Source organism: Perissodus microlepis, chromosome 8 (assembly GCF_051167445.1).
Source record: "Perissodus microlepis isolate ML-2025 ecotype Zambia chromosome 8, ASM5116744v1, whole genome shotgun sequence".
Classification (NCBI taxonomy): Eukaryota; Metazoa; Chordata; class Actinopteri; order Cichliformes; family Cichlidae; genus Perissodus; species Perissodus microlepis.
The window spans coordinates 16,168,813-16,193,121 of NC_140468.1; the positions used below are offsets into that span (position 1 = coordinate 16,168,813).

At 42.5% G+C, this 24,309-nt stretch overlaps 3 protein-coding genes across 5 annotated transcripts; 1 reads left to right on the forward strand and 2 right to left on the reverse strand.

Moving 5' to 3' along the window:
* Window positions 1-6,611: 6,611 nt before the first annotated feature.
* prrt2 (proline-rich transmembrane protein 2) lies at window positions 6,612-12,110 on the reverse strand. Of its 2 annotated transcripts, XM_084937778.1 has the most exons (5): window positions 11,672-12,110; window positions 10,316-10,604; window positions 9,830-10,128; window positions 9,605-9,734; window positions 6,612-8,557 (listed from the first exon to the last, which is right to left on the reverse strand). In XM_084937778.1, exons 2-5 carry the CDS (start codon window positions 10,545-10,547, stop codon window positions 8,541-8,543), a joined length of 678 nt encoding a protein of 225 aa, XP_084793904.1. In that variant the 5' UTR covers window positions 10,548-10,604; window positions 11,672-12,110; the 3' UTR covers window positions 6,612-8,540. The 2 variants fall into 2 exon arrangements, with proteins under 2 accessions (XP_084793904.1, XP_084793903.1); XM_084937777.1 differs by lacking the exon at window positions 6,612-8,557 and having other exon boundaries at window positions 8,955-9,734.
* Window positions 12,111-12,292: 182 nt separating this feature from the next.
* Window positions 12,293-19,673, reverse strand: kif22 (kinesin family member 22). The gene is made up of 13 exons (XM_084937774.1): window positions 19,311-19,673; window positions 18,838-19,032; window positions 18,611-18,735; window positions 18,286-18,437; window positions 16,605-16,814; window positions 15,819-16,215; window positions 15,269-15,389; window positions 14,957-15,056; window positions 14,306-14,486; window positions 13,700-13,794; window positions 13,218-13,418; window positions 13,081-13,140; window positions 12,293-12,515 (listed from the first exon to the last, which is right to left on the reverse strand). Exons 2-13 carry the CDS (start codon window positions 19,023-19,025, stop codon window positions 12,486-12,488), a joined length of 1,860 nt encoding a protein of 619 aa, XP_084793900.1. The 5' UTR covers window positions 19,026-19,032; window positions 19,311-19,673; the 3' UTR covers window positions 12,293-12,485.
* Window positions 16,758-23,025, forward strand: pagr1 (PAXIP1 associated glutamate-rich protein 1). Of its 2 annotated transcripts, XM_084937775.1 has the most exons (6): window positions 16,758-16,850; window positions 17,113-17,206; window positions 20,259-20,453; window positions 22,028-22,364; window positions 22,463-22,551; window positions 22,642-23,025. In XM_084937775.1, exons 2-6 carry the CDS (start codon window positions 17,170-17,172, stop codon window positions 22,875-22,877), a joined length of 894 nt encoding a protein of 297 aa, XP_084793901.1. In that variant the 5' UTR covers window positions 16,758-16,850; window positions 17,113-17,169; the 3' UTR covers window positions 22,878-23,025. The 2 variants fall into 2 exon arrangements, with proteins under 2 accessions (XP_084793901.1, XP_084793902.1); XM_084937776.1 differs by lacking the exons at window positions 16,758-16,850; window positions 17,113-17,206 and adding an exon at window positions 19,824-20,014.
* The last annotated feature ends 1,284 nt before the right edge of the window (window positions 23,026-24,309 follow it).

A 24,309-nucleotide genomic window follows, 5' to 3' on the forward strand; every position in this document is an offset into this window, starting at 1 on the left:
AAACACACTGCCGAGACAGTGAAAGAATACCTGAATAGAAAAAACAGTGGAGCACTATCGGTGATGGATTGGCCTCCCCAGAGGCAGTGAGGTGCAGTGAGAACAGGACAAAAGTCAGCCAACATCCAAAGAAGAGCATTCAATGTCCTTCAGGAAGTCCGGGGCCCATTTTTCTAGCAAAATATACATTTAAATAGAGTGTGGCTCAAGATTTTCTCCACATTACCATATTCACAAGTTAATGTAACTCCATGTAAGTCTTAAAATAATCAAATTTTACCATCTAGTCTCTACAAATGTAGCAAAGTACTTTTAAAGCTATCATCACTCTGTTCTGGTGGCATCAAGTTATTTCAAATAGTTTCTTTAAACAGGTATTTTCCAGCTGTAAGAAAAACATGAGCAAGTTTTTGCAGCTCATAGAAAAGAAAAGAACAAAAAATCAAATCTGAAGCTGCAAGAAAGAAAATTGGACAGCTGGTTTTGAGATCAAAACTGAGATTACTGTAAGGACAAAACAAAAAACAAAAGTGGAGGAGCATTTGAGGACATTAAAGTTTTAAACATCTGTGAGGCGTCTGAAACGAAGCCTCTCCTGGTGATAAAGAGGTTTAATTAAAAGCAAATGATCAGCAGTTAGCAGAGGCTCCATAAATAACATCTAAATGAAGCAGCCACCAGGTGTAAAACACCACAGTGGCATTTAGCGAGTCGATAGAAAGAGGAATTAAACTCAATAAAAAAAACTGTACAAAAATGTGAAAATAACAAATGTAAATTATATTTGCATAAGGAAACTCCTTCAAAATTGAGCGTATTAGCCAAACCCAGATTGTGTCCTGTCTGTGGGGATTAGTGCCAGCAGAGCACACATAATGCAATATGAGAGCTGCTGTGTGGTCCTCTGAAAGGGCTGTGTGGTTGTATCATAACACTAATGCATTTTATTAGGAAACTGCAAAGAAGCTGCTGAAAATAAAAGCGGGTAAGGATGAAATTTATCTCGGACGGTGCAGGCAAACTAAGATTTGTTCAGGAATATATATTTTTGGTGATTTTCCTGCAAAGGAGGACAACACTCCTCATGCACTTTTCACAATGATGAGCAGTTTCCATTACAGAGCCATTATGGGCGCATTACTGCCATCTAGCTGGGATTGTGATGAAAATTCAAAGGGTGCAGTTACAGCAGGGGGATGCTGGATGTGTGGCAGCAGTGCCGTACGGTAATAATGGGCCACACAAGGGCCTGAAGCTCCCAGTTTCTATTAAGAAGCATTTGTGTGAATGTTATGAAAGTACTCAATGATAACCCAGTTCAGGAGTGGAACTGCACGGATTTAATCAATTCCAGCTTCTCTCATCTTCTGATGCTTGCTCATGGAAAACTTTGGAGATGATTTTTGCTTTAAAGATGATAAAACTGTCCATGCAAAATATAAACAAAGGGCTTCAAATGGGAATCAGTACAAATGACGTTTCAAAAAACTGCCTTTACACCAGGCTCAGAGCAGTGTCAAAGCAAGAAGTTAAATAGTTTTTCATGCATGGGCCAATTTTGAGATTTTTGACTATTTTGCTTCCATAAAATGTTTTCTTTTGTTCAGAATGCACAAAAAAAGCCTAAAATAACAGTTAAATGTGTTTATTTTACTGCTCTTTATCTGCTGGATATAAGTGGATATTTCAAACACTATACAAAACATAACATCTTGATGATTTGGGAAGTTTCTTGGTGATATCTATTAGGCAGGCGAGCACTACGCTCAGCATATCCAGGCTTTCTTTACATTAGCTGGCTCAGCAAAACCTAAAAGCTCTGTCAGAGATAACGGTCTACATGACAGTGGTTATCAACCTTTCTCGTTAATTCAGGGCTTCCAGCTTCAGGCTCAGTGCACGCTCACATAAAAGGGCACTTTGAATCTCTTGCTGCACAAACGGCAGGAAAGTGGACCAAACTGAGCGTCGCCTGCTTCAGTCAGAGAAACAGCTATAAAAGTAAAATGGCAAAAGGCAACAAAGTAAGAAAACTGTTGATGTTTCCCACTCGGGAAACAGTAATGTGACACGGAGCTGCACATTAGTGCTCTGAAACTTTATAAGTGATGTATTTAAACATCAGTCTGCTCTGATCTGACTGTCTAGTGATGGAAGTGTGGAAAAAGTCAGATTATTTGTACTGATTCAATGATCTTACTGATAGACATCCTACAAATGGACTGATTCATTTACTAATCTGTGTTCTACTCCTTTCAACTCCAGCAGTGAAAACGAGACTTCAAGCATAAAAACATTTGTTTTCCGAACGCGTGCTGTGATTTCCTGTGACCACGAGTCATATTTTACACTGCAGCATTAGTAACACATGCTCAGCAGGTTGCATGTTGTATTCCTTAAGCGGGGAAAACCTCCTTGGGCCTTTTGTAACACAGTAAGTAAAAGTGTGTCGCTTCCAGCTGATTCTAAACTGAAACTGCAAACATTACCTGCGCTGGACCAGGCAGCATTAGTTGCTATGGTGACATAGTCAGGTTCAAAGATACTCTCCTCCACATGATCACAAGTGATGCAGACTGAAAGCAGGTTGTGCTGCCCTCTGTTGCACCGAGGACGTGTTATCTGAACATATGTGACACATGTTGATGAAAATATACAATCAATTATTCATGCGTCTTATTGTGAAGGTCGGCGCCGCGCAGCACTTTCTGACAAATTATTCACTGTTAATGAGCTGAATTTAGCTGAGCTGAGTTTAGCCTTCAGGGAAATAACAAATATCTAAGCAAAGGAAACACGCTGTAACTCTCTCGATCTCTCTCCAAGTGTAAATAATAAAATTAGATTCTGACTGAGTGTCACAGGTTCTTGCTGTAACACCTCGGCTTTTTTCCACCCCAGCCGTGACAAGACAACATTCCTGTGGCGGAGCCGTCAACAGTTTCTCTAAAAAAAGATCCACAGCAATCTGTCTCCGAGCGTTAATTCCCACTCACAGTGGCTATTTTGCGGCCCCAGTTCTCTCTGCACATTAAGAGAACAGCGTCGCCGCAGGTCAGTAGATCTCATTATGCTGCTTCTGTGATGCAGACTGACAGGACGATCACGATGCATCCAGCCGCTGCCAAACTGTGTTTGTGTGACCCAGCTGCATAATCCACGACCCACTTACTGCATCTGGATGCGACTATGTCTGGTACACTGATCCCCTTTTGAACTGTTACTGTACTGTAGACATACTAAAATTAGCTGAGTACGCAGGAAAGTACCTTTAACTGTCAGAGAGATCACGCTGGTGGGTTTGAATTTGCTGTTGTCAAATGTTGTGAAAGCTGTTTTTGTTAACGTTGGGGGTTTTTCCCCTTTTGGGGCACAGTAAGACTATTTTTGAAAGTATGGCAGAAACTTTTGCCATGTTTACTTTATGAGCATAACATATTTTTTTAAGTTTATTATTACAACAGAGCATTTTCTTCACTGGAAGCTTGCCCCATCATTTGTATGTAGATACTGTTGTGTCCTGCATTCACACCAAGGACAGAACAGGAAAACATGTTATCAATGCAGGACATGCTGGCACCTTTACATTATCCTGCACACTTTTGCAAGTCGAAAAATACATTTTCCTGTCAAGGTCAATAGCTGGAATATCGCTTGCATGTGAGAGATAGCAACAGAGTGGGCTTATAATTTACAGAGATAAAAGAAGAAACTTGTTTCGAGACCAGAATGACAGCAAATTTAAACAATGTTTCAAAATAATTACACAAACTAGTGAGCAACCTGAAAAAGTAGATTTTACAACAGTTTTTTAATACATTTTTGACAATTAAGTCAAAGATACTGAATCCTCAAGTTCAGATAAGACTTAACTTTTAGAATCTACCTCGTTTCAGTGCATTATAGTTGTTATTAAATAAAAAACTCAAAACATAAAAAGTACATTTACATTTTTTTAAAATTGGCATAAAAGTTCAAATTCAAAAAGTAGAAAAATGCCAAAAGAGCGATTTTTTTATTTTAAAATAATATTTTGAAACCACTTTTGCAACATCTGGGTTTATATTTTTTATATATAATTTACACAACAAATGTAGGTTTTAGTGTTTTGTGCGTGGATTACTTTCAAATTAGTGGGTGGGACACAAATCTTCGGAGATGTTACACCAATCAAACTGTTAGAGTACTACATTCTGTATTACACTTGTATTTATTGGTTGATCCTGATGATTTTTTACAAAATTATAAAGGAATACTGCTGCAGTATATCAATGAAACACATCAGCATTTTTCTTTGGACTCTTTAAAGAGTTTAAAATGCAACGCATAGCCACGCAGATCGGCTAACTGGTGCTAATGTAATTGGTGCTACAGTAAGTAACAGACTAAGATAAAATAATTTCACTCACCAGAATTGAAGCACACATTTGTTCAGTGACCTGTAGCACACAGCAGGACACTGTGGCTGTCAGAACTTTTTCTCTAACGCAGCTCATGTTCCAGATTAGAAGGACTTTTAAAAAGCTTGTCACAAAAACACATCGTTTGTTCCAATTTCATTGGCTGAATCTATGAAAAATGCCAAGGTTAACACGGTTTCACAAAAATAAAATTATACTTTTGCCCCAACAAGGTGATTCCAAGGAGCTGTTGGCTGAAAACTTGGCAAACGTCAGCAGTGTGTACAGTGTGTCCTTAAAAAACTTGAGGAAACTGGACAAGTGGAGGACAAAAGAAGTAGCAGCAGCTGTCTACAGACAGCCCTGGCCTGTCTACAAAACTGTCTACAGCAGATGAACAGTATCTGAAAGTCATGTCCTTAAGGGAAAAATCCTAATCCTAATTCTCTTGTATGTTGTATGTAGGTCCCGTACCAAGAGCAAATACTTGATACGGGACCTGAGAGATGCATCTTGCCCTTTAGTTGATCCATATACTGTTTAATGAAGCTTCATCAGATCTCAGTGGAAGAGTGGCTGTCAATAAGCCTTTCTTATGGAAGGGAAATGGGGAGAAAAGGCTGAAGTATACCCGAGTGTACATGAATTGCACCGGAAATCACGGACAACTAGTCAGTATTGCTTAGAAAGGTCAGGAAAGAGGTACAACATGACGTGTCTACAGTCCTCCGTAAAACATGGTGGAGGTTCTGCCTTGGTTTGGAGCTACATTTCAGCCAGTGTTGTTGGTGAGCTTGCCTTGTATTTTGTATAATAAGATTGGCAAAAGCTTCATTTTTTAAGCATAACAATGGTCATAAACACACTTCCAATGCAGTAAAAGCATACCTGGATAGATGAGCCTGGACTTCAACAGAACAAAAGACAGCCAACATCCGAAGAAGAGCTTTGAATGTCCTTCAAGAAGCCTGGAGAACTATTCCTGAAGATGACTTAAAGAAATGATAACAAAGCTTAGCTAAGAGAGTTCAGACTGTGTTGAAGAATAAAGGCTGTCATCACCAAATATTCACTTTCAAGCTTGTTAGAATCATAGACTATTTGTTTTGTCTTACATCCTGTATTTTCATTCATGTGTGCATGTTTCTATGAGTTGCTACGCCTAGTTCCCATTTTTCTAGCAACATATAAATAAATTAAGGATGTCTCAAGACTTTTGAACTGCACTTCGCCCTAAAATTGGACTGAATTACAGAAGAGGAGCTATAAAGCATTTCCTTCTTTTGGATGCTCATATTAAATATGGCCAAAGTTTCACATAATGAGATCAGCGAATGCGTAAGCAATCCCTGCGAGCCAAAAGCTCAGACTTCAGGCTCCTCTAGACTCGATTTAGTCCGACAAGTCATTACCACCCTGCTACACAGAGAGCAGATATCCTCAATACATTCATCTCAGGCACACAACTCTGTCTCTGAGCACAGCATAACCATCCAGCTGCCTCTGTTTGCACGGGGCAGTCCATCAGAAGAAACTTGACATGAAGGAAGGGTGGCCCTTAAAGTGAGAGCAGCTGAAAGCAGAGCAGTGCCTGAACTCTGAGTCATGCAAAGCTAATCCAGCAGAGTGAGAACCAAAATTCTGGAGGTAAAAAAGAGCAGCATACTGCTAGTAGATACAGACATTTAAACACAGTTCTCCGTCTTAATATTTCAAGACACTGGCCCAGTTGCTGTTCTTGTTCATGAATGATTTTTGAAGAAGAAAGCTAGTAACCACTTCTTAAAGAGTGTTAAAAAAACAAACCTCAGGAGGAAATAATGAGGGAAATTTTTGCTTTGATTTTATTGAAGTCATCTGAGGCTTATGTTCGCTCTACTGGCGGTCATGCAGTGCAGTGTTTCCTTCTGGCTCGAGGCCTCTGCCTTCAGCATTTTGCTCTTCCTGCTGTCTTTGCACTCTGCTGCCTGACAACAGCAGGCGCTCTCCATCCCAGCAGCTTGCACGCCATCACGGCACTGAGGACTATACCAACGCTTCCCCCACCCTCCACCCCAACTACACTCCTTTTCCCTTTTTTTTAACTCCACTAATGCAAAAACACAGTCTCTCCTTAACGGCTTAGCTCTCCTTTCACTCACTTTTGACGCCGCCTTTATTCTGCACAGCCGCCGATGCTGTTTATCCCTCCAAAGCAACACTGAAAACAGGTCACATGCATTGTGTCTTTATTATAAATGTGCTGCAGAAGTATAATATTCCAAGTGTCAGCTTATCTTTGCAATTTGAAACTTCCATCATCATACATTACAAAAAATAAATAAATAAACAAAAAGAAAACAGAACATGCCAATAACCACAAAGATCATAGAAGCCTGGTGGGAATACAGTGACTGTCTGGAGGGTATCCAACAGCTTCAGCGCCTACATCAGATCTTAACTACTTAAAGGTAACTCATATCCACTGGAGGATTAGCACAATATCTGCAGAGTACATCAACTGTAGATTACAATCAGTAAATTTACATTATTAACAAAGGGGGGCGGGGATGGGGTGTATATATATGCCGCAGTTGTCTCGACAGAAAACTATCTGCAGGGCCAGAACTCATGATGAGACCCTTGAAGTCGCGGCATTGGAAAATCTGGGACACAGCAAAATAAAGTTTTTAATCACTTTATCGATTAAATCACAGTGAAAACCACAAGTAGATAAAGATTAGAGGTTAGCGAAGGATACACAGGAGATATTAGAACAATGATAACAAACCCGGCTTTTAAAATGATGTTCTTCACACTAAAATGCTACGACACTGCTACTTCAGAGCCCCCACCCATGTCTGATCTAGTGTTTCACAAACACCTACAACGAAAAGGTGCTGATTCATCCAGGTGAGAATCAACTACTGAGGGTTTTTTTTTTCCTTTTTCTTTTTTTTAAGTATAATATAAGAACAATCTGTCTGCTTTCAAAGCTCGGGCTACCTGAGGCTACAGCCGCATCTTTGACTAAACAATCACAAGCTATTTAATTTGTTAACCAAATAGTGATGCCTTACAGCTGCCGCTCCACTGTGGCGCAGCACTTCCAGAGTTTCAAAATCAATCCCTTACAAAGATTATCAAAAGACAGATGGTGCGGCATCACTGACTTCCCTGTAAAGTCTGTGTGTTTTGTTTTGTTTAAGCTTTAATCACTACAGCGTGACTTTTTTCCTCCTTTCTCCAGCTCACAGTGGTTGCAGGTGTCGAGCAGATACACAGTATAGTTGCACAGAGCGAAAGCACATCTCGATGCTTCCCTCCACATCAACTGGTGAGAAGTGAGGTCTTTGCAAAGCAAGAAACTTTTTTTTATCCCCTTGCTCTAAATTCTTTTATTTGGCACATATTTCCTCCTCGCTGTGTCGACTGTGCCTCCGTAATCCCCTTTTCCGTTTTAGCACCCATGGCTTGGTAAGCCCCGCTTTCATCCTCCTTTTAGTCGGCCCGTACGCTCAAACACAAGATATCATGGAGTCATTTTGAGCCAGGGAGCAAGAGACAGTCTGAAACAAGAGGACATTTAAAGGGTTTCCTCTCTGCTGCGCGTGTGAGTTCATGTGCGCAACACAAAATCCCAGAGCCTCTCTGTGCGTTTGAGGGGGATTTAACCAGAGAGGTCATTTTTTGTTGGGAAGTTGAGAGGCGATCCCTCCGCTGCGCTCTAGTCCACCAGTTTGGAGGCTTGTGATGAGATCTCTTCAAGAGTTCGAGTGTCTCTGTGTTGGAAATCTTTCCAAACGTGTTGGCCGGAATACGAAGGGACTGATTAAAGTCTGTCTGTTCCCTTCTCTCCAATCTAACGTCCCATGGACCCCTCCCCTCACACCCTCCCCAGATTTAGAGTAGCAGCATTTGCATATTTTATTCTCTTCCATTAGCAAAAAAGAAAAGAAAAGAAAACAGGGGGGCAGGAGGGGGATTTATATCGATTACAGAAATATAAGTAAGCGCTGTATATCGCGGGGAGGTGGGGGGCAAGGGGGTGTGGGGCACATTTGTCACACATCCAGGTAATGACTAGGCAGGTAAAGATGGTGGTGCAGGTGCGGGGCCAGACGGTCTGTTGCCTTATCCGGTTTCATCCTGGGATGAAACTCAGGGTTTCACATTTACTAAAAAAAGAAAAGGAAGCGTATTAGTCAGAGCTTTATATTCTGCAACTTCATATGGATGTATAAACTTTCACAGACCACAGAGGACAGTTACATAATGAGAGAAGAAGAAAAAACAAGGATTGCCAAATCCCAGCGCTCTTCAACTCAAGTTGAAGTTGAGTCTACGGTTGTTCTTCCAGTCATTGAGCTAATTAGCACATCTCTTGGCTTAATAAGACCCACAAGGCTGCAAATGGGCACGCTCAGAAATAAAGCAGAAATAAGTGTAATCTGAAGTGAAAAGGCATGATTGAGAATGACTAAACTGCACGTGTCTAAATGTAGAAGAACAGCAAAACAAAAAATAAGACAGAGGCTAGTCCCTTTCTTTGCGAGTCACTGAAATAATCACTGATCTGTTATCAGAATCCTTTTTATTTGCAAACGTACAATAAAAAGCACATTTGTCCAGCTCCCGAGCCGGTCAGCAGCTCACGAGCTGGGCATACAGTGGTTATACATGTGGTACAGAATCAACAAGGCTTCACATTTTGTACAAGCAGAGAGGGCAAGGCGTGAAAACAAGACAGTGGACTACACACGTCACTCTACAGATACACACACGGCAAAACCGAGGCATGCGGTCGGTTACAGCTGTAGGCCACCCGTGCAAACATGGAGGAACACGTCAGAAAATGTAGATCTGCGTCTGCTTCGGGAGGGCTTAATATGTTCTGATCTCTATGCAGCGGCGACATGGTTTCTAAAGGCTAAAGTGCTGCAGTGTATAAAGCCACGTGCAGGCGTTGGGGCTAGCGCTCTACTGTGCAAACACAGATAGTAATAATATCAGTGATTAAGGTCAGACTGTGCCAACAGAGCTGAATATATTATGCTAGTATGATGGGATAAACGGTGACAACAGCAGGTTGTGGAAGCTGCGACACATCCTTCAGTAATTCACGAGACGAGAGGAGAGTTCGCAGGAAAGAAGCGGCTCAGCAACACAGGAGGTTAAAAAGGAGAGGTTAGGGGGGGTTTAAAGGTCAGATTTGGGACACTCACTGGCCAGGTTGACAATGCAGGCGATGATAATGATCGTCCCTCCTACTAGTGAGACCATGGAGAGCATCTTGGCCACGCGTCCCAGACGCACGGCGCCGTCCAGATTTCCCTGCTCCAGACTGTTCTTGGACTGAGGGAGAAGATCAAAGCGTCTGTTAGCATCAGCGTGATTAAAAAGAATAAACTCCAAAAAACCAAACACGCACACACAAATCCTGCTCTCACCATGATGGAGTAGACAAATCCAACAATGTTGATGGGCCAGACTGGGCAGAAGCAGGCCAGCACGGAGAGGAGGAGGTAGTCTTTGACTTTGGAGCGGTCCAATGGTGGGTTGGTGGCGATGCTGGAGTGGCGAGAAAGCGACGGCCTGGGCGAGAAGGCGGTGTAGCCGATGGAGCTCGCCCTGCTCCCCTTCCTGGTCTTGCCGTGATGAGGGTAAGAGATGGAGTGCTGCCTTCTGGGAGGAGAGGAGACGACTGGAGAGGTGCTCTTCTCCTCGGACACTGAGTGGATCCCGTTACCTGCGTGTGAAGGATGAAGAGGACGAAGAGGTAAAACGTGAGTGCTCGCACGCCTCCCGTGCTCTCCCGGGAGTTCATCCACGCGCAGGAATTTGACTTTCCCCCAGCGAGCTGACTAAGCAGCTGCCCGACCCTGCCTCCCTCCCCACCCGCTGCCTCGGTATGAGGTCAAACTCAAGTCACTCACCGTTCTTCAGCTTCTCGTTGATGACTATGACGAGCTCTCCTTTGGATTTGCTGCGGGCGGGCCTGGTGCCAGCCGGGCTGCTGCTGCAGCTGTGGATGAGCTCTTCGCCTCTGACTGGCAGGCACAGCTCAGAGACGGGGGCCTGGCTCGACAGGGAGCCGTCTTGGTCCAGAAGCGATGGTTGTTCTTCCACAGGCCAAAGGCCGGGGACGGGCATCATGTTCACAGCCATGCTGACAGAAAGAGAAGCCCGTGTTCGTGGTCCGGTCCTGCACGTCTGTAGTTACACCTGGGGCCAGAAAGTGGGTTTAAACACATTCATAAACAAAAGCTGTTCCTTCCCATCTGCTTAGGGATTGTGCAAAAATCACTGCAGTGGAGAAGAGGGCAGACAGATGGAGCAAGAGTTAAATATTTTCTTCTATTTAAACTATTTTTTAATCAAATATTTAGACCAATTTTTGCTATTGGAGGACAGCAAAATAATAGCAAGTCTATAGATGTTGAGTTCTTGGTCACAGTCTCAACCCAACAGAAAGCAGCTATAGGAAAGTAGGGCATAGTATCAAATGAGCCACGAATGACCTAAAAGTGATTAAACGGTGCCTTTATGGTTGGGTTGTTTGCCTACAGTTTATTTAGTAAAACTCTACTTGTTTAAATCAGTTTGCAGATGCTGGAGAGCAGCGCTGCCTCCCTGAAATGAAATATTTATATGGCTGGCAGGGGATTTCTAACTAGCAGTTTTCATACAGCCCATAAACACATCCCGTTTCAGCAGATTTCAGAGTGGATGTGGGCTCAGTATCACCCATAAGCCTCTTTATAATCCCCTTTTGAACGTCAGATGACATCTCACGTTTGATCACTGCTCACAGCTGCTGAAGGATGGATGAGCAAAACACAGTGAACCGTAAATAAGGCCTCCAAGACTCGCTTTCTCAGGTAACAAAAAGCAGGTCAACAAAAAGGAGGAGCGGAAAAAAACAGGTATGGCAGATGGAGACAGCTTTCCTGCCACGGTCTCCGTGCAGGTGTGTACATAGCTTTATTTCACCGTGTGTACACAACCGCTCACCGACATATGGTGGCCGGTTTTGCCGGGCGCAGAACAATAGCTAGAGGACAAAGGGGGGAGAAAACTCGGATAGAGGCCAACAGGGAGGGAGGGAGGCTGCTCGTTAATTAGCCTGCCGCTGATGGGTTGGATTCAGTGGATGTGCGCTGCTAAACTGCACCGATAAGCAGGAAAAACACATGCACTGGATTCACAGGAAATGACTGGAATACACAAACAGCCATTTGTGTATCTCGCACCCATCAATCCATCAAAGGGAAAACTGTAATCAAACTGACCTTTGTTTCCTTCCCTTTCTTTTTTAATCCAGCGCTTGCCTCGTCATCACGTCGCTGGATTGTGCATCGTGGTAACCTCACTCCCAGGTGGGAAAAACACAACAAAAACTGTCAGACGTGACCAAACATCTCCTCCAGAGCGCAGAGGGTTTCTAGACGTGCTCCGTTTAAAAGCCCGATCATATGATTTATGTCCAGTGAAAGCTGGGGGAGGGAAAAAACAGAAAGCGGTGGGGCTGGTGTAGCCTTGCGCCAGCGCAGTGAGCTGGGATGGATGGAGTCTCCTGGATATCAGGGTGGTTCAGAGAGGAGGGGTGTGTGTGTGCGTGTAAAGAAAAGTGAAATCAACCAGAGTACGTGCTGTGCGAGGAAGAGAAAAGGTGTGTGTGAGAGATGTGCTGTAGGGGGCGGTGGTTTATAGCATCCACCTACCGCCGGTGTTAAACTGTGACCTGCTGTCTGTGCGATGCTAATTAGCCTAATTATGTGTTCATGCAGAGAAACCGTCGATACGGCGGTGGAGCGTCAGCTCGCATAGATCAGGGTAGGAGACACTGGAGCTCAGGCGAAGGTAACCATAACATTTATTTACCGACGTCAAATAAATACACAAGCATCCAATAACGTGATATGGGAGGTTTATTAAAAAAGGACACGCCACCAGCTGGGCACAGCAGACACTACATAAACACAATGACAACAAGCATTTAAAAAAAAAAAAAAAAAAAAAAAAAAAAAAAAAAAAAAAGGGGTGGCTTCAAATAAAAAATAAAGTATGTACATGACTTATATTAAAAAAAGAAGAAGAAAAAAATCATTTCCCCATGGCACTCACGATGTTTGCCTGCAAATAGAAGAAAAGAACAATGAATACAAACCAAGAGAAGCAGAATATCAATCAGATGCTCAGTTATGGAAGGATTATATTTATTTTGGTTAATATTAGGAGCAGAAAACGTGTTTTTGTAACCAAACCTGATTTTTATTTAATGTTTAACACATTAATAAAGTCTAATGAAGATGGCATAGAACCTAGCTCGCCACAGGGAGTGTGCAAAATTAAAGCAAAATCACTGAAACAGAATGCAGTACAATAATCTCCATCTAAATTATCCCATTTTAATAATTGATGAGGACAGAATTGTAAATCACAGTAAAACTCCATTAGTTGCACAGCCTTACTGTCAGTAATACTTTATTACTACGATTGAAAGTGTCTGCTGCTAAGCTCAAAGTGATCATACTCAAGTTTTAGCAGGTTTGTCAACCCCTGCTACCTCAAAATCAGCTGACGGGAATGCTTTTATTTTGGAGGGTTTTAGAGGTGCTTCTAAGAACCTGAAGCAACCCACCAAAAAGCAGAGTGGCAGAAGATAACCACTTACAATGACAGCAAGAACCTAGCTTACCTTCATGAAGGAGGAAAATCTCTTTTCCGTCATCCCCTCAACTTGTATCAGGTCTTCCACCTGCAGAATAGCAATCATATAGTCTGTGCATGTATTTATATTATAGAAGCCACAGTAAATAAGGTTTGTTTTCCAACCTTTGCGAAGTGACCGTGGATCTCCCTCCAGCCCAGAATGAGCTTCGCCTTCTTGTCACCGATCTGCTGCAGACTTTTCAGCTCTTTGAGGCAGCCTGTGTTCAGAATTTGCAGGATTTTCTGCTTGGACTGATCCACCATCGACTGGTCAAGCTGGGACTCCCAAGCACTCTTTGTGTTGTTCTCTTTACCACCTGGTGACTGATAGGACAAGAAAAGAAATATAAATGCACAGATATACACCAAGCCGTTAAAACATTTTTGCTATCAGACAACACAAGCAATCTACTTTAAATCTGAACGTCTCTGCACTGGTTGGGAGAGGAAGGCAATTTTAACCAAACAAATTTGAGATCCTTTCTGCATCTGTCGAGTCAGAGAAACACACTGAAGCTAATGCACGTTGTCAGCTTGTATCTGATGCTTGCAACTCTGCAGATGTGTCAAGTTAAGCACAGCACAGTCAAGGCGCGGTTGCTGACCTCAATCAGGTCTGAACACGTCTCCTCTTTCTTCTTGACGCACACCGACTGCTTTTTGACCACAAGAAGCTGCTGAAGGGGCTGGCGCTGGGACACTGAGGGGCAGGAAACAGGAAAACACTGCATTAGGACAGGATCTAAGACAAATATTCTTACCGCATTAAAAAAAACAAAAAAAACCAAACAACAACTGCATTTTAAAATGAAAGAGTCAAATTTTTATCACTTGAACCATTTTAAAGCAAAATGCATGCAGGAGGCACTAAGAAAAGTTCTCTGGCTCACTCTCAGTGTTGCTGAGGGTTGTAAAAATAATTCTCTCTCATCATCATTTGATACCTTCTCTGGCTCCAGTATTGTAGATTGAGCTTTTGCATCACATTGCAGCCCATCAATAGCCGCAGTGAATCAACATGACAGAATTAGTGAGTCACTAATCTTTAGTGAAGCACTCAAATAAAGAATTTATTGAGTCCTCAGTCAAGGTCAGCAGTGTGTGATACCTCTATAGTCTTTAACACTGTAGTCATTTCTTCATGAGGCAAACAATCTATGGAAATTCACTTAGTTACAGTACGATCATCTGCTCTAGGATTTCTAACAGACCTTGCAGCGGTTGGACCACAGCCTGCTGTTTATTGGGTTTTGTGGCATCTGACTGTTTTCTCCGCAGGGCAGTTGTCTTGTTCTCGAAGTCGGGCTCTTGTCCTGTAATCGACTTTTCTCCAGCCAACTGACTGAATAGCATGGCCTTGCTCTCAAGCTCCCTCTGCTTCTCTTTGAGCTCCTGCACAAAACAACAACAAAAACAAAGAAGCATAACAAAAGAGACCAAGTACAGCAATTAAATATTGACTGATTAGTAAACATATGAACAGATCATCAACTGCTGACATGTATGCAAAGTAAAACTGACAGCAAGAGCAGAAAAGGGGGGCCAACGTTACAGCCTTTCCAACTTGATATTTCCATGTATGCATGCATGCAGATGTCAATTTATAAAAAGGACAGTAGATGATGATTTGTATCTCTCCCATAGTAATCCCACAAAGCCCAGGTGTTGCTAGTGGGACTGTTGCAAGAGAGAATTAGTTTCAGCACCAGCTACCAAATCCTGGCCTACTGCTCAGAGACCACGACCTGCTTAAGATGCTGTCTCACTGTCCTCTCGATACCACTGCTTAGAGCAACTCTAAACTAAACAGAGCATTCTTCAAGTCAGCCATCCATGTGGACAAACTAGGTGTGCATTTTCACCTTGATCTCTTTAAGCATGGCCAGTCTCTCTTTATCCTGGGAGCTCATCGTTCTCTTCTCCAAAGCTATTAATCTATCCATCAGTGACTGGTCTGATGAACTAAAGGGGCAGACAAACAAATCATATCAGACAAAGAGGCTGAAAAACAGGGCAGACAGTACGATTTGAAACAAGTCAGGTATCAAAAAGTCATGTTTACAGGATTCCAGACAGACCTACACACAACAGCATCTTTCTCCGTCAAAGCCTTTCACTTCAGTCAGACATCATAATACAAACCAAACAAATAATCAGTCTGTGTGGTCTATAACCTGTGGTTACGTGTAGAGGGCGAGGAACCATCGTGTTCGGATTTCTTCTCCTCTTTATGCTTCTTCTTCTGTGGCTCAGTGCCAGACCCCCCTGTCTCTCGTTCCTCTCTGGACCGCTTCACTGGAGACGAAGGCAGATGGAAAATTAACAGTTTAGTATTCAGTGCACTGTAGCAACGGTGTCTGTGGGGGCTCTCTAGAGTGTAAAGCAACTCAGACAAAAATGGCACAGTATCAGTCAAAGCTGCATTGCAGTGCTTGAATTAAAGCCAACGGCAGCAGGTAAACATGAGGAGCATCTTTGAGAGAGTGCAGTAGGAAAGACATCAGAACGGCAAAAATGCAAGTGGAGCACCAGTTTTACAAAAAACAAACATCCATCTGACCCAGAGACAGCTGTTTACAGTTAGTCACCATCCTCTGGGATGTGACATGGGTGCCCCCTGTTGGCCTTTGGCTCAAATTGTGACAAGACTCTTCCTGTTTCCCAATAAAATGCCCTTTTATACTCTAGTGTCCCCTGAGTGAAAAAAGTGAGTGCTTTTCTCACCTGGCAGCACAGGCACAGCCACAGTTTCGCGGGTGAAGGGCTTGTTCACAATGAGCTTGGATTTGGCTGCAAAGTTGAGTGCACTGAAGGTGTCAAAATAATATTTGTACTCTGGTGCAATATTGGTGATCATGACGGAGTGTGCCGAGCCCCCCAGAGAGTCCTGCAGAAGCCGTGTTAGTTTACTGTCCCTGTACGGCACGCGCACCGAAGTGCCCGAGTTTAGAGAGTCCACAACTTTGCTGAGTGTGAAGAGAGACAGGTTGATGGCACCACTCTCCTTCAGGCGGATGCCCTGGTTGCCGGTGCGGCGGTTGTCCTCTGAGCCAGCCAAATCGACCAAGTACAGTTTGCCTGTCTGTTGTCTGTGGGGAAGTTGCTGCTGAGTCCGTACAACCTGTATCAATGCAGAGATTAAGAATGGAAAAGCAGCAGCGACACAGAAGTCAGGCAGGAAAAACAAGGAGGAGGTGAAGAGTCATGGGGTGAAAGGAGAAAAAAAAATACGAGGATTACATTTTATGAAAACATGACAACAAAGGGAAAAAACAAAGAATAAATGAAGAAAAAGGACAGCAGATAATGGTTTGTGTTTCTCTCCCATAGTAATCCCAGGAAGCACAGAAGTTGCTAGTGGGACTGTTGCAAGAGAGAATTGATTTCAGCACCAGCTACCAAATCCTGGCCTATTGCTCAGAGACCACGACCTGCTTAAGATGCTGTCTGGCTGTCCATTTGACACTAACAAATAAAACAGTTCAATAAACTACACCAAGATCATCAAACCTTAATGAGAAGGATAGCGTGGCTGCGGCTGGAACGCTGGTTTAGCTTAGTAGAAGCTGTAGTACGGTTGAGCGTCGCAGGGACAAAGTGTTTGTCAAAATCTGCGAATTTGCTAATGTTCATGTGTGTCAGGCCAGGGATAAGGATGTTCTTCTCTTTGTCCTCTCTGATGGGTAAATCCTGGGAGTTTGGTGACAGAAGATCAAGCACCTGAGAAAGGACCAGAACAACAAGAATAAGAAAGCGGTAATTGATGAATGATGCACACTAAAAGAAAAAAGGTACAATTAAAAGGTTCAGAGGCCATGCAGTGGAAAATGTAGTTAGAAAGTTTTGCAGTAAATTCAAGAAGACTGGAGGCTAAAAAGCTGTGTGCGCCCCCCTTGTTTTATTAAATCATGCTGAGGGCCAGTGACCTGAAACTGAAAGGGTAGGCTGAAGATGTTTTCACACATGAAATTTTAGGTCAACCGATTCAAATATTTTCCACATTTGTTCATTTTGACAGGTAGCGCAACAGGAATTAAATCTGCTTCAAAAGGTTTCATACTACGACATGTAGTGGATGGTGTCTACAAAAGGAAACCGCATGAATACAGCAGGTAAGAGCTGTCCAATCTGACACTGCACTGAGTTTTTATTAGAGCTGGCAGGTTAAAGGCTGGCTAACATCCTATCTGACTGCGTCAGATATCTGCATTCTCACATACAGCTCTGCTGGGTGGGGCCAAGGCTACCCTGTATGTGCCAAAACATTTTAGTTTGGACTACACCATCTGCATAATAATACTGTTGGCTTAAATTTGCAGAATTAAGGGAGTCAGCTTTTGGTCAATATAAAATCTTCTATGGGTATTAATAACATTTCTAGAGAAGTGTCCATTGGAAACGGAAATATTTCCACTTTTAAAATTAACATAAAGGCAATTTTATTTTCAATAGAGGGTTTTAATCAGGGCTGAAAAAAGATTGACCACACTATAATGATTTTCTGTTTTATGCAGTTTCACTTGCTAAAGTGACATAACAGGAATTTCATAGAGTTCTGTAAATTAAGGTAACCAAGATTCAATACCTCAGCTGTTTAGAGACATTTGAAACAATTTTACAACCTTTGGAACAAGTAAGTACCAAAGGTTCATTTGATCCATTTAAATCTAGAAAAAAAAAACAAAAAAAAAACAACAACCACCACCACAACCCCCCCCCCAAGCTTTCTATAATGCTACAAAACGCAGAAACACACCTCTTAATCTCAGTCTTTCCATGTTCTGTGCAATATTTTTGGCTCATGTGCAATTATTTTGGTCCTAGTCTGTTTCAGTGTTTCCTACACATACACCATGTATATAGTTCCACTCACATATGTATACATATACACTGTTTTTTATTTTATTCTATTTATTTATTTAATTATTTATTTATTTATTTTCCGCCTTTGTTGTATATTGGTTTCTCTTCTTCTTACTTCAGCACCTTTGTGGTTCAGCTACCCAATTTCGCTGTGCAAGAAACTGCACAATGACAATAAAAAGCTCTAAGTCTCTAAGTCTAAGTCTCTAAAGACAATGTTTTCTAACACCTCAACTTGAATGACCACCAGCTCCATTACTTTGCTTAATCGTGAACAGAAAGCCAGAAATAACTGTACGCTCTTGTCTACTTAAACAACACTTCATACCTTCTCATTGTAAATTTCCAAATACGACATGCCAATGCTGTAGTCCCATCCATCACTCGCATCCTTGGCTTTCACCAGCTTGAAGACCTCACGAACAGCTCGGGGAATCACACCCGGCTGCTCTGAACTCCCCAGCATGGTGTGGGTCTTACCTGTGAAAGAGGATGCAAAAGCCTAGAGTTAGAAAAGGGTGTCTTTGGGGAGCCAAAATATCGATAAACAAAATCAGTGACCTCGCTCAAGTCTTAACGGCTTAATTTATAAATGCATGTGCACAGCTAATATACACGTTTCTTGAAACCCTGTAGACTGTGCTTCAACATACCAGCTCCTGTTGGCCCATAAGCAAACACACTGGCATTCTGTCCGTTCAAGATGTGCGGCAGAATGGGCTTCACTGAGAGGAAAACTTCTTGCTGCGTCGTTTGTTCACCGTGAAAAACGTCGAAGCTAAAAACAATAACAACAACCACAGCTCTCTTAATATTTAAAGCTAGACAATCACTGAAATCTTTACTGATATACATAACAGATTATTAGGAAGGAACTGACTGGTATTTAACAGTTTCTGTGGCGTTCCTCCAGTTGATTATCTCCAGGTTTTGAGAGTCCAGGCCTCTTACACACGGTCCCTCGCTTTTCTCATCTTCTTTGTTCATATATGGTCGCAGACGAACAGCTACGCGGACCCTGGATGTCTTCTTGTTTCCTCCATCTGATACCGCCACACGCGTCGCCATTATTGCGCTTCCAAAAAGAAAGGCCCGAATAAAGTTTAATAATAAGCTAACTAGTTAGCCACGAACGTGCTTGAAAAAGACAGTTTGCGTATGACAGCACTGCATTAAAACGCATGACATTCAAATGAAACCTCTCCTGATAAGCTGTGTTTTCCTTACTGACGAAAGCCTCTCTCGGCTAATAACAAGCTAAAGCTGGATAGCTCAGTCATAACTTCCCCAGAGAACGGATGCTTCTTGCCTGGCTAATAATAGTCACAAAGCCAAAGCCCGCTATATGCTTACCGATATTATTTGGGAATGTCTGAGACAAGCCACACCTTTGTTATGCCCTAAATTTTCCTTCCAGCAACATTTCGGACGCTTGGTTTTAACAATGGCGACCGCGTCCCTTAAAAACTTGAGCAACTAACCGAACACTTTTTCAAATGCAGAGCGCAGAAACCGGAAGCGGCCGTAAACCAACCAGAACTCGCACAAATACTGGCGCCTGTTTTACGTCATGCGTCCATATTAATGAGATTTGTGGCTTTTCTGATTACACTTGTCAGGTTTACGCTACACGAACGTACATATACGTACGTTTTAAAAACAACAAGAACAACATGAACAGAAAAGCAAAGGAAGCTAATACAAATTTCGCCCTGTCTGCCCTAAGACCTGCTCGCGCTTGCGCAGTGTGCAGGAAGCGCGTCGAGCGTAGATCTCCAAACCATTCCCCTCTACTGCTGGAGTGTCCGCTCGCAGTGAGTGTGGATTATCCACATGACGTTGTATCAACGGTGAGGTGAAGCTCCCCCGCCCCAGCAGTGCAGAGGCTCAGGCAGATCCCTACAGCCAAAATGGCGCAATGTTTACGTCTGTGCATAAGCGTTTGTTATACTTAGTGACTCTCATGGGGAGTTTTTACTGGAAAAGTATTTGACTCAACGTTTTAATCGCTTTCACAGCAGCACTGATCCGGGAGAAGCCGTTAATGACGATTTAAGGCACGTATGTTATTAGCAGACTAACTACTGTTTAAGAAATGCTGGCGGTTAGGCCTGACGTTAGCTAGCCGCTTGTTTTAGTTGACTATACGTTCACTTATCCTTTAACAAAAGTAAACGGCTACGGCTAAAAGTTATAGCCTCTAAAAAATCATCTTACCCCACACAGTTGTGTATACCTTAAGTTAGTTTCAGCTACACTAAAATGTTTTCTAGATCTAAATGGCAGGCTTCTGTTCAGCAGATCTGTTGCGAGAAACTTCACCAGCAGGAAGCATGCAAGCTGAGGCCACAGACACCTCACTGAAAGAGGGCATAGAGGTTCTGAACATGAAGGACTCAGAGGAAGCTGCAGAGGGCAAAGAGGACGAGGACAGCACGGAGCAACCGGATACGGAGATGGCAGAGGAGGAGGACGCAACAGCCAAGGAGGATACAGGTACAGTACACGCGTAAAGATACATGCATGCATGGGCAGGTGTAGTGGAAGGACGCACAATAGACAGGAAGTTTCATTACCAGGGTAAAAGTCTTCAGTGTGGACAAGCATGTCCTGTACAGGTAACTAGTGTGAGTCGGAAGTATCAGCAAGGACAAATGCACAAGTGTCATGCAGGAGTGTGCAGGAAATGCAAGGACACAAAGCACAGCTGAAACACGGTCACGGTTTATTAGTAGGTACTTACCTTGTCGGCTTCCTAAGTCTTTACATTTTTACAAATTGGCACAAAAGGCAAAACGAGTGACTATATCCGCCCATTTTCTTAAATGCTTATTCACCCAGGGTCTGGTGTGGGTGTGGTGCTGGAGTTGGCATTGGTGTGGTACACCCTGCGCCAGTTCTTTGTATGAAAGTTAAAAAGAAAAAGCAAACAGACTGCTGGGACTAGATATAAGCTGTGGTCAGAGTAAACATGAGCACCAGTGTTGTGTCCAAAAGTGATTTCTGATGTTTCTGTTTTTAACTGTAATATGTTTGCTTATATTGGTATATAGACTGCAGTCAACTGGATTTATGATGGGGATGTATATTTAAAATACAGAAATCAAGTATCTTTTTGACCCTGCGTCATTATACCTAGATTATCCAATCTAGAGCACTTTAAAAAAAAACAACATAGTCGTCCAAACTGTTTTCCAGGGTTAAAAGACAGCAATAAAATGCAAAAACCATCTATTAAACAAAACAAAAACAAAAAATCAATACAAAATATTAATATTAGAATCAATCCAATTGTGAACTTTAAGAAAGTTGGAGGTCTTTTAATTTAAAACAGTATATATATAAGTTAAAAAATGGTTTCTATGAAACTATTCAGTAAAGCCACTATTGCTCAGTATCTGATCCAGCCTTCATTAGAAAAGTCTGTGTTGTTCTGTGCCCTGATGTACTTGATCACTTCAAGTCTTTTGGCTTTTTTATCACTTGCTGCAGAGAATATATTACACACGAGTGAAACGTTGGCTCCTGCTATCAATAAATGTCACCACTGATTTTCAAATAGTTTTGCTATTTGCACCCCGATGCCCATCAGTGGGTCTGATGTTGATGTTTTGTTGACATATCAGTCCGTCCCTACGTAGAGCTTGTCACAGAGAAGTCAAAGCAGTGTGTTTGAAAGATGTTTAAATTGGACCTATTATGTATTGCTTTCTGTCATACATACAGTACTTTTTGCAGTGCTGATTGCTCCTATTAAACATGGCTAAACCTTCACATATTGAGGTCAGTGTATGTACAAGTAATCCCCTTCAAAAGTCCAGCCTACAATCTACACATGGATCTGTCAGTGGAAGCCAATATTCCTTATGTGGTTGCCTCACACATCAGCCACACGGACCTGCAGTTCAGACCCTCTGAGGGGCAGCCAATCAGAACAAAAGCATGTAGCTCTAAATTGAGGGCGGGGAGCTACATCAAAGCCCAGTATAGGGTTAATCCACAATAAAATGTCGCTTCATTATTGTTTTTAAAAGAGATTCTAAACTGACTGTGTACGTTTTTTTTCTCAGATGGGAACACAGATGCAGTGGGAGGAGAGGCACAGCAGGATGAATCTCAGGCAGACGCAGGGGTGGAGGCTGAAGATGGAAAACAGAAAGCCGAAGAGGCGGACGGTGACTGGGAGCTTCCGTACAGCGACGAGGAAATGGAGGACCCCAAAAACTGGATGCCTCCTCCTGCAGAGATCAAAAGACTCTATGAGCTCCTCGCTAAAGGAGATATGCTGGAATTGAACTTTGTGCCCCTTCCTAGAAGGCCCCCCACGCCTGAACAGACCTCCTCGCCCGAAAGAGACGAAGAGGAGGAGGCAGCCAAGGAACGGGAGAGGCAGGAGAGGGAGCGCAAGTCAGTGTTGCTTTTCCTTTTGGTCATTTCAGGATTAAGGAGTTTGGTTCGAGTGCTTTTGGTTGTTAACACCCTCATGTTTCGTTTTGTTTTTTCAGGCCTCCAACTCCAACTGAGTTTGACTTTGATGAGGAGCAAATGCAAACCACTCCAAAAAATGCCTTCCTAAGCCGGCGCAGGACTCCTGGTATGTCACAATCAATTATTTGTGTTGTCTCTTTATAATCTGGACTTTTTTGTCTTTTATTAATAATGATTTTTGCCTGTTGTCTCCCAGGATCTTCTGCCCGCTCCTCTGTTAAAAGGGAAGCTCGGCTGGACAAAGTATTGTCAGACATGAAGCGCCACCGCAAGATTGAGGAGCACATCATGCGCACAGGAAGAGATCTCTTCAAGAGTGACAAGAAGCTGGAGGAAGCCCTTTCTCCAAACAGCCAGAGGGAGCGGGAGAAGGAGAGGGAACGGGACAGCAACCCCAACACCATCTTCTCACCACGACAGAGGAGATACTGATGGTTTCTTTTGAGACAAGGACTTGCCCAAAGGCATTTAAAGCCAAGCATTTCCCCGAGGCTTTCTAAAAAACTTGAATTTTTTTTAATGTAACAAGTTTTGTATGTTTTATGTGTTTTGTATGATGGCAATAAAAATTTTAACCCTGGAGGACGTCCCTCACCTGTTGTACTCTGAGCGTACTGACAGTTTATTTCGGTCTGTGGCTTAATGAATATGATGATATCGTTATGATTCTAAATTATATAATAAAGCTACTTTTGTCTGCTCCCTCGTCACAGGTGGTGGCCACAGTGGGTAGCTCTGCTTTGATTTGAGTTTTATGCAGGGTATAATATAATGTACCTGAAAACACTATTTAGTGAGGATTACGTTACAAAGTAATTTAACTGACGGAGTCACTTTGATCTTATGAAACTTGTTTTTTTGGCCGTAATGCAAGAATTCATATACTAAATGAAACAACTGGTGACAAAGGTATTTCTCCCATATTGGTTTCTCTTCACTGGCTTCCTTTTTAAATCCAGAATCAAATTTTAAATAATTCTCCTCACATACAAGCTCTTAAATAATCAGGCCCTTTAAAGACCTTATAGTACTGTGTCACCCTAATAGAGCCCTTTAGTTTCAGACTGCTGGCTTACTGTGGTTTCCAGTAAAAAGTAGAATGGGAGGCAGAGTCTTCAGCTTTCAGGTCCCTCTTCTGTGGAAACCGGCTCCCAGTTTGGATTCAGGAGATAGACACCCACTCTACTTTTAAGATCAGACTTTAACCTTTCCTTTTTGATAAATATAAGGTGACATTGAATAATCCTGTAGTTACACTGCAATAAGCCTAGGCTGCTGGAGGATTGGGTGGGTCATGGGGCCCACTGAGTGTTCTTCACCCTCTCTGTGGATACACCTCTCTGCATTTAATCTTAGTTAATATTAATCTGGCTCTCTTCCACAGTGTGTCTTTGTCCTGTTTCCCTCCCCTCACCCTCAACCAGTTGTGGTGGATGGCTGCCCCTCCCGAGCCTTGTTGTGCCTGAGGTTTCTTCCTGTTTGATGGGAGTTTTTCCTTCCCACTGTCCCCAAGTGCTTAAAAGGGGGGTCATATTATTGTAGGGTCTTTACCCTACAATATAAAGCACCTTAAGGTGATTGTTGTTGTGATTTGGCGCTAACAATAAATATGAGGTGCTAACTTGGCAGGCTAATGTTGTAAGTACAAAGAAATTTAAAGGATTTCATTTCAATTAAAATATGACTGAAGTGCCGATTTTCAGCTTTAATTTTGAGGCTCTACAAATATTTTGCATTGACAAAAGTAATTGAACAAACTAATATAACTTTAAACATAAGGACTATTTTTAGTACTTGATGAAAATTGTTTGCAGTCAATGACGTCCTGAAGTCTACAACTCATGGACATCACCGAATGCTGTGT

Excerpts from the sequence above, each read along its gene's own strand:
- kif22 (XM_084937774.1), bottom strand. The coding sequence starts at position 19,025 with ATGGCGACGCGTGTGGCGGTATCAGATGGAGGAAACAAGAAGACATCC. Across the intron at positions 18,438-18,610 it reads TTATGGGCCAACAGGAGCTG|GTAAGACCCACACCATGCTG; the intron begins GTATGTTGAAGC and ends CCTCTTTCACAG. Across the intron at positions 13,795-14,305 it reads TGTGGTCCAACCGCTGCAAG|TGTCCCAGCGCCAGCCCCTT; the intron begins GTCTGTTAGAAA and ends CCTGCCCCTCAG.
- prrt2 (XM_084937777.1), bottom strand. The coding sequence starts at position 10,547 with ATGGCTGTGAACATGATGCCCGTCCCCGGCCTTTGGCCTGTGGAAGAA. Across the intron at positions 10,129-10,315 it reads CAACGAGAAGCTGAAGAACG|GTAACGGGATCCACTCAGTG; the intron begins GTGAGTGACTTG and ends CTTCACACGCAG. Across the intron at positions 9,735-9,829 it reads GATTTGTCTACTCCATCATG|TCCAAGAACAGTCTGGAGCA; the intron begins GTGAGAGCAGGA and ends CTTCTCCCTCAG.
- pagr1 (XM_084937775.1), top strand. The coding sequence starts at position 17,170 with ATGGTGTCTACAAAAGGAAACCGCATGAATACAGCAG. Across the intron at positions 17,207-20,258 it reads AAACCGCATGAATACAGCAG|ATCTGTTGCGAGAAACTTCA; the intron begins GTAAGAGCTGTC and ends TCTGTTCAGCAG. Across the intron at positions 20,454-22,027 it reads AACAGCCAAGGAGGATACAG|ATGGGAACACAGATGCAGTG; the intron begins GTACAGTACACG and ends TTTTTTTCTCAG.